Source organism: Oratosquilla oratoria, chromosome 24 (assembly GCF_046742065.1).
Source record: "Oratosquilla oratoria isolate Oo_2021 chromosome 24, ASM4674206v1, whole genome shotgun sequence".
NCBI classification, from domain to species: Eukaryota; Metazoa; Arthropoda; class Malacostraca; order Stomatopoda; family Squillidae; genus Oratosquilla; species Oratosquilla oratoria.
This window is the reverse complement of record NC_134800.1, coordinates 10,272,497-10,281,799: the sequence shown is the minus strand read 5'-3', so window position 1 is coordinate 10,281,799 and position 9,303 is coordinate 10,272,497. Positions and strand designations below refer to the sequence as shown.

At 40.5% G+C, this 9,303-nt stretch overlaps 1 protein-coding gene across 2 annotated transcripts in view; it reads left to right on the top strand.

Moving 5' to 3' along the window:
• LOC143038441 (protein big brother-like) overlaps nt 1-7,132 on the top strand; it is a 248,236-nt gene extending 241,104 nt beyond the window's left edge. Inside the window, exons 4-5 of one of the 2 annotated variants that reach the window (XM_076207636.1) lie at nt 5,082-5,284; nt 6,498-7,132. In XM_076207636.1, the coding sequence (XP_076063751.1) occupies nt 5,082-5,284; nt 6,498-6,522 (228 nt within the window). In that variant the 3' untranslated portion in view covers nt 6,523-7,132. The remainder of the gene's footprint in view (nt 1-5,081; nt 5,285-6,497) is intronic. The other variant, XM_076207637.1, reaches the window with a different exon arrangement.
• The last annotated feature ends 2,171 nt before the right edge of the window (nt 7,133-9,303 follow it).

Sequence of the window (9,303 nt, the reverse complement as noted above, 5' to 3'; positions counted from 1 at the left end):
AAGGACGAAGAAGATGAGTAAGAAGAACAAGAAGAAGACGAAGAGGATGAACAGGAAGAAGAAGAGAAAGGTCAAGGGAAAGAAAATGGATGAGAAAGAGGCGGAAGAAGTGGAGGAGGAGGAGGAGGAGGAGGAGGAGGAGAGGAGGAGCGGGAGGAGGAGAGGAGGAGGAGGAGGAGGAGGAGGAGGAGGAGGAGGAGGGGGGGAGGAGGAGGAGGAGGAGGAGGAGGGGGGAGGAGGAGGAGGAGGAGGGGGAGGAGGAGGAGGAGGAGGAGGGTGAAAAAGAGGGACGCGAAAAGAGCCTAAAACATAGGGCTGGGGCGAGAGGTGTGAGAAATCACGGCAATGCTGGAGAGAGAGAAGACGGAGGTGAGGAGATTAGCTGCAGAGTAGGAGGGGAGGAGGAGGAAGAGGAGGAGGAGGAGGAGGAGGAGGAGGAGAGGTAGAAAGAGGAAGATTTTTTTTTTAATTTTTATTTGGTCTTTTGTAGATATATGGAAAAATGGACTTGAGAAAAAGAGGAGGAGGAGGAGGAGGAGGAGGAGGAGGAGGTGGAGGAGGAGGAAGAGGAGTAGGGGGAAGGATAAGAAGGAGAGGTAGAAAGAGGAAGATGTTTTTTATTATTATTTTTTTTTTGGCCTTTTGTAGATATATGGAAAGATGGACTGGCAAAGAAGAAGAATAGGAAGAGGAAGAGGAGGAGTAGGAAGAGGAAGAGGAGGAGTAGGAGGAGGAAGGAGGAGGGGGAAGGATAAGAAGGAAGAGAGGTAGAAAGAAGATGTTTTTTTTATTACTTTTTATTATCCCTTTTGTAGATATATGGAAAGATGGACTGGAAAAGAAGAGGAGGAGGAGGAGGAGGAGGAGGAGGAGGAAGAAGAGGAGGAGGATGAGGAGGAGGAGGAGGAGGGAGGAGAAGGAAGAGGGCAATAAGAATAAGGAAGAGGGAAGAAGAAGGAAAAGTAGGAAATCTTAATCTTTCTCTAATTTTATTTAATTCATTGACGTACACATATTATTTTCATTTAATTACTCATTTTCTTATACTCGACCTCCTGCTTTGTAGATAGTATTGGGTTTGAGTAACAAAGGATAGAAATGATTCAAGAATTATTTATATAATTAATCTCAAAGAAGACAACACACAGAACCAAAGGCAAGGCTATCACATGTTCTATATATCTTGAGAAATCGACTGAACTCATTGTTGTTCTGTAAAAAATGGGAGGAACTATAAGCACTTATGATATCAAGCACACCATGTCCGGCGGCAAGGTTCAAACCTGAGACCAGGAGAGCTCAGCTCGAACTCCGTGATCTCCTACCTTATCTAGTCTTAGCAATCTTACAGCAGAGTCTGCTTAACCTGTTGTACAACAAAGTCTGCTTAACCTATTGTGCAGCAAAGTCTGCTTAACCTGTTGTACAACAAAGTCTACTTAACCTGTTGTACAGCAAAGCCTGCCTAACCTGCTGTACAGCAAAGTCTGCTTAACCTGCTGTACAGCAAAGTCTGCTTAGTCTGTTGTACAGCAAATTCTACTTAACCTATTGTACAGCAAGGCCTACTTAACCTATTTACAGTAAAGTCTGCTTAACCTGCTGTACAGTAAATTCTGCTTAACCTGCTGTACAGCAAAGCCTACTTAACCTATTGTACAGTAAAGTCTGCTTAACCTGCTGTACAGCAAAGTCTGCTTAACCTGTTGTACAGCAAAGTCTGCTTAACCTGTTGTACAGCAAAGTCTGCTTAGCCTGTTGCATAGTAAAGCCTGCTTAACCTGTTGTACAGCAAAGTCTACTTAACCTGTTGTACAGCAAAGTCTGCTTAACCTGTTGTACAACAAAGTCTACTTAACCTATTGTACAGCAAAGCCTGCTTAACCTGCTGTACAGCAAAGCCTGCTTAACCTGCTGTACGGCAAAGTCTGCTTAACCTGTTGTATAGTAAAGTCTGCTTAACCTGGTGCATAGCAAAATCTGCTTAACCTGTTGTATAGCAAAGTCTGCTTAACCTATTGTACAGTAAAGTCTGCTTAACCTGCTGTACAGTAAAGTCTGCTTAACCTGCTGTACAGCAAAGTCTGCTTAACCTGGTGTACAGCAAAGTCTGCTTAACCTATTGCATAGGAAATTCTACTTAACCTATTGTACAGCAAAGTCTGCTTAACCTGTTGTACAGCAAACTCTGTTTAACCTGTTGTACAGCAAAGTCTACTTAACCTATTGTACAGTAAAGTCTGCTTAACCTGGTGTACAGCAAAGTCTGCTTAACTAGTTGCATAGGAAAGTCTACTTAACCTGTTGTACAGCAAAGTCTGCTTAACCTGCTGTACAGCAAAGTCTGCTTAACCTGCTGCATAGCAAAGTCTGCTTAACCTGTTGTACAGCAAAGTCTGCTTAACCTGCTGTACAGCAAAGTCTGCTTAACCTGCTGCATAGCAAAGTCTGCTTAACCTGCTGTACAACAAAGTCTGCTTAACCTGTTGCATAGCAAAGTCTGCTTAACCTGCTGTACAACAAAGTCTGCTTAACCTGCTGCATAGCAAAGTCTGCTTAACCTGCTGTACAACAAAGTCTGCTTAACCTGTTGCATAGCAAAGTCTGCTTAACCTGTTGTTTAACCTGTTGTATAGCAAAGTCTACTTAACCTGTTGTACAGCATAGCCTTCTTAACCTGCTGTACAACAAAGCCCGCTTAACCCGCTGTACGACAAAGTCTGCTTAACCTGTTGCATAGCAAAGTCTGCTTAACCTATCGTATAGCAAAGTCTGCTTAACCTGTTGCATAGCAAAGTCTGCTTAACCTGTTGTACAGCAAAGTCTGCTTAACCTGTTGCATAGCAAAGTCTGCTTAACCTGTTGTACAGCAAAGTCTACTTAACCTGTTGTACAGCAAAGTCTGCTTAGTCTGTTGTACAGCAAATTCTACTTAACCTGCTGTACAGCAAAGCCTGCTTAACTTGCTGTACAACAAAGTCTGCTTAACTTGTTGCATAGCAAAATCTGCTTAACCTGTTGTATAGCAAAGTCTGCTTAACCTGTTGGCCTTCTTGACTTCATCCTGCCGATGGGTCTTCCTTTCTCCAGAGGGAAGCCCTTTGCTGATTAAGTTTACTCAGACAAGAAGTTTCTTTGAACTGACATGAAACGGAACAGGATGGTGAAGAGGCAAGAAGGAGCCTGAGGAGGCGAGGGAAGGAGGGAGAGAGGGAAGGAGGGAGAGAGGGAAGGAGGGAGAGAGGGAAGGAGGGAGAGAGGGAAGGAGGGAGAGAGGGAAGGAGGGAGAGAGGGAAGGAGGGAGAGAGGGAAGGAGGGAGAGAGGGAAGGAGGGAGAGAGGGAAGGAGGGAGAGAGAGAGAGAAGGAAGATGGGATTGAGTTAAGAATAAAAAGGAAGGAGAATTTTGAAGAAATACATAATGACGTTGTTCTTCGTACAGTATGTTTTCGAAAAGAAAATCTATGCAATTTTATTCATTTGAGTAACGGACTATGGACGGAAGGACAGCTCGTTAGATCGAGACCTTTCTCTGACTTATATAAATGCAAGTATTATGTTTGTTTTAGGTTCATATCTGTGTGACACACGCGATGAGTGAGGCAAATTTTTCTAATATGTGTAGTCCTTCGGAAAGTAAAGGCCTGTCTACACGAGCGGGCCTGATCGGCGGGCTTGCCCGTTAACGGGCATATTTGACGGGCAAACGATCAAATTGCCCGAAAGGCCGCCGAGCGAAATCACTGAGCTGGTGCCCGGTAGCTGGAGTTTCTACCCTGCCAGACGCAAGATAATATCGTGAACCCACAGCGGGCCTTCATCCCACATTCCACGGCATAGTAGCACAGTGAACATTTAACGATGGCAGCCCAGGATAGAGCACAAAATCTTTTTCTTGACAATGCTAGGCACCATGGTTCTCGTACAGCACTCCACCCGCTACTGGCAACATCGGGCAGGCCCAGCTGTTCATCACTTCGGTCGTGTGGACAACATTCACGGGCAGGCCCGCGAGAATTTGCCCGTTAACGGGCAAACCCGCCGATCAGGCCCGCTCGTGTAGACAGGCCTTAAGAGATTCCCCAAGATGAATACAAGGCGAGGCAAAAGTTGCTAAACATTTGAGAATTTTATTGTTTTTAATAAGAAACAACTTTTAAGAACTGCGTTTATCTAACAGGGTCTACATGGTTACCATCATTTTGAATACACAGCGTCTGAAAAAAAGGTTAGAATAGTAAAATTGAAAAATATATTTTTTCTATGTGTGACGGCTCTTGCCTCACCCTGTACTCTTGCTTGGTGGCAACTAGACGAGACATATAAAGACAACGCCATTCCTAGAACGCATTCATATCTATCATGATTCTTAAACAAAATGGCATTGTCTTAAACACTAAATTTTCATGTTGGTATTGTTGACCTCCTTGTGCAACAAACCAGTGACCTCCCTTCCTTCCTGAAGGAATAATACATAAGAAAAAAAAAAAAAAACCCACCAGAGCTGGGCGCGTTCCTTGGTGCGCTCCTAGGTGCGCTCCTCGATGTCCTGACTGACGCATATATAGTCATGACACTGATGAATGCACATAGCAGCGCACTGAGGAACGCACCCAGCTCTGATTACCATAACCATAAGAATGAAGGAGAGTACAAGAGACCATAAAGCCTACACTAGGCAGTTCCATGTCTATAACCACCTGTCATCCCCATCCATAAAGTTGTCTAACCGTTTCTTAAAACAACCAATAGTTTCAGCACTCACTACATGTTTTCTAAGTCTATTACATTCCTTGACCACCCTATTAGTAAATAAATTCTTTCCTATTTCCTTCCTAAATCTAAATTTGTCCAAATTAAATCCATTACTGCGAGTGTCTTCCTATTCATGAGATTGATATTAGTATTGTTGACCTTCTTATGAAACGATCCATTTGAACAATGTCAGTCCAGAAAGAGCAAATTTTTCCTCTTCTTCAGGCTGATGTTGGTATTGTTGACCTTCTTGTTTAACGATCCATTTAACGATGTCTCTTCCTAGTCGGTCCCAAAAGAGTAAATAATAAATTTCCTTCTCCTCAGGTTCATATCCGATCCAACTTCATCATGAACGGAGTCTGTGTGAGGTGGAAGGGCTACATCGACCTCGAGAGGCTAGATGGCGTCGGATGCCTCGAGTACGACGAGGACAACGCAAGAATCGAGGACGCCCTACTTCGGGAGGAACTCGAAAAGTACAAGTCCAAGCTACGAGAGTTCGAGGATAAACAGAGACCTTTCAAGGTGTGTGTAGACTTTCCAGACACTAAGCTCCAGAACTTTGTTCTTCTTGTTCCAGACTTTTTTTTGTTTTTGTTTTTTTTGAGCTACAAACTGGTGTATGTGGTATTAGGATTTATAGGTATAACGACTTATCCACTTCAGTACGAGTCAAATTCTTGCGCGCAGCATCGGCTGTCATATGTACGACGCATCACACTACTCGCATTAGATAATACATAAAGTCACTTCTGTATTACTCGTTCTCCTTTACTTTGAGTAATAATAAACAGAGAACGTGAACAAGCCAGTTCACCGAATCCGGGGTTAACTCATTAAAAAAAAAAAAAAAAAAAAAAAAAAAAAAATATTATATATATATATATATATATATATATGTATATATATATATATATTTATATATATATATATATATATATATAATAAAGATTCCGACGCCGGCATCCTTGTACCTCATGACGCCTACGTGGGCATCATCGTACAGAAGTGGTTAAGAACTTGTGTGCGTAAATTTTCCAGACACTAAAGTCCAGAACCCTGTTCTTCGTGTTCCAGAGTCTTTCATAAACGACAGCCTTTTCTTTGGGTTTATGATCTGGAATATGAAGGACAGAGAAAAGATTTGCTGTAGTGTGTGTGTATTTTTTAGACTTTATAGGTATAACAAGGAAGAGGGTAGAGGGGAGTGGAGTATGTAGGGGATGGAATGGGTGGGAGTGGTTTCTATGTCTTCGTTTTTTGGCTACCTCCCTTGTAGGGGGGAAAAACCTTTGGTATATGTATGTATGTAGGTATAACAACTTATGTACTTGTGTGTAGAATTTTTCAGATACTAAAGTTTAGAACGCTGTTCTTTGTGTCCCAGTCTATTTCATAAACGATTTCTTTTTTGGGGGGGGAGGGGGGTTACGAACTGGAACATAATTAAAGGAATATTTTGCTGTAGTGTGCATGTGTTTTTAGAATCTATATGTATAACGACTTAAGAACTTAGTCAAGAAGTTCTGGGGTTTTGGTCATATGGGGAATTTCCCTCCTGGTTTGTTCCCTGAGTTTTGTAGGAAACTTGTTGAAATGTTTTAGAAAGAGTGACCTTTTGTTGTGTATGAAGATTAAGAATTACTTTTATAATAGTTTAAATGCAATTTTTCCTCAGGCAATACACTTTTTATATCTTTCTCTATTTCACTCTAATCATTATTTCCTATTTTTGCACAGATTGAGACAAACTGAAGGAATGTAATGTGACGATGTCGCCTTGATGTATGACGTCAAAGATCTGAAGACATTCTTCGCGGTATCAGAAAGCGACATGACGTCACAGAAACCAAAAATGAAGAAGAAAGAAAGAAGAAGAAAACGAGAGAAGAATGTGGAAATTTCAAGGCTGTGTTGTCATCTATGGTGTTCTTATAAATTGAGGTTAATGACGCCAAGACGATAAGAATTTCTTGAAGAAGAAAGAAAGAAAGAAAGAAAAGAAAGGCGAGGAAATTCCCCGCCTCATAGGTTTAATTAAAATATTGTTGGCTTTTTTGTGTTGACTACTTAACGATCAGGTTGTGTTGATGGAGATGGCTGAATTCCATGAAGGAAAACATCATCTTAGTTAGCTAATTTATTCACAAACCTCATCTCTTTCTTATTTATGTTTGTTGTTGTTAGTTCTCTAGAAGTTCCTCAAATTCTATTATCATTAGCATATAGATATCTCTAATTCTAGAATTTTACGTACTTAAGATAATAGAAGTGTTTGTCTGGTTTTTCTATTACTCTATCTGCATATATAGACACTACCGTATATATGAGTATATGCATATGCACACACACACACACACACACACACACACACACACACACACACACACACACACACACACACACACACACACACACACACACACACACACACACACACACACACACACACACACACACACACACACACACATATATATGTACATATATATAGGTATACATATATGTTAATATATATTAATATATATTATATATTATACATCAATATATTAATATGTATATATATATACATATATATATACACATATATACATGTATATATATATACATATTTACATACAAACACACACACACACACACACACACACACACACACACACACACACACACACACACACACACACACACATATATATATATATATGTATATATATATGTGTGTGTGTGTGTGTGTGTGTACACACATATGTGCATATGTGTGTATGTGTAAGTATATGTGTGTGTCTGTGTCTGTGTGTGTGTGTGTTGTTATTCGTATCTTTTCCTTCATCAGTAAGCTCAAGAAGAGGTTTGTTGTTGAAATTACAAAAGTGAAACCAATTCAAAAGAAAATGCAAGACTGAAACAGGCGAAATAAAGTCAAAGTCTGAAGAACCTTCCCTCACAGATTTCCTGTGTGACTGAGTGACATGATCAATTTTTATATATTTTTTCAAGACACGAATCTGAATTTCTGATGAATTGGCCAGCTGATGATGTTTTCTTTCAGGAGGCTATTATCAAGAGCCTTCAGGACTTCAGGATGTGTGGCTGTTATGAGAAAGTTCCTTATTTTGTGCCAGATTTCCTACCCCCCCCCTCCATTCCCGACTTTTATGACCCCAAAATTGTATCAAAAAATAAAAAATCAAGAAAACTTAAACCCAGTCCCCAAAGTCCATAGACGGGAATATCCGTTTATAAATATCATTCCTATTTACTGATTCCTATGTTGACGTAAAACGTTATAATAATCTTATAATAATCTATAGAACATGAGTGGAAGTTGTTTTAAGTTTACTTCAAGCGTGGCAGACCTTATTGATGACGTCATGTCGTCCGCTTGTTGTCAAAGTGATAATTCGAAGGTGAAGATATGAATTGGAAAATATGATCTCATTCCCCCTTCACGAAAAAGAAGCAGAAAAAAAACTAACAAGATTTCAAAGTAACTGGATGACCCCAAAAATGGATGAAAATTGCATCACAGGCAACTGCTTTCCTGAAAAAAAAAGTTACTAAAAAAATAATGAAAACCTTTCGAATGTAGATAGGAGACATGAAAGCTGCATTGGATAACTCATACATCTTATGGGAGATCTTTTGCTGTATTTGTTGTATTATTCCCTAAGCTTACGTCCCTCGCAATATTAATTAATTGATAGCTGTTGTGGATCGGTGAAGGATTGGTGTATATATATATTTTTTGCTATCTTTACTTTTGCCACACTTATTTTAGTTTTATCCCATTTCACAATCTGGAAATTGAGAGCAAGTAGTGTCTAAGCTTATGAAAAAAAAGTAGTTTTGCTTCACACATAGTTGAACTTTAACACTTTCTAAACATTGTGAAATCATTCTATCAGCTTAGAACAGAAGTATTCTTTCTCATACTTCCTAACCCAAATCGTTTCAGTGTGGCTGAAATTCAAGATTAAATCTCCCCTTGGCACCTAGAATGTAGAACTGCTAGATTTGTTGTGATATAAAACCCTTCAGTTTGATGGCAGACTCTCTAAGATTTCGTTGTAGCATATGCTGTACTATGCTGCTGGAATGGATTGCTTTGTGGTCTGAAATCCAGAGTTCTGGGAATTTGGCGTTTGTTTTATCGATGCCAACAAAGTTTGTCAGATTACTAAAGGGTTTAAGGAGATTGTGATAAGTAATTCTTGTAGGTTATTACATGTGGTTTCTGCCAATCCTACCAGTGCACCCTCATCATTGCCAATCTCTGATTAGGGGGAAGGTTGGTTCAGGGGCAGAGGCAAGTCACCATCTTCCCGATCCCTACAACTAATAAACAAACAGACAGACAGACACACAGACAGACACACACACACACACACACACACACACACACACACACACACACACACACACACACACACACACACACACACACACACACACACACACACACACACACACACACACACACACACACACGGCATGCGCACCCCCCACATACACCACACCCACACCCACACCCACACACGCACACACA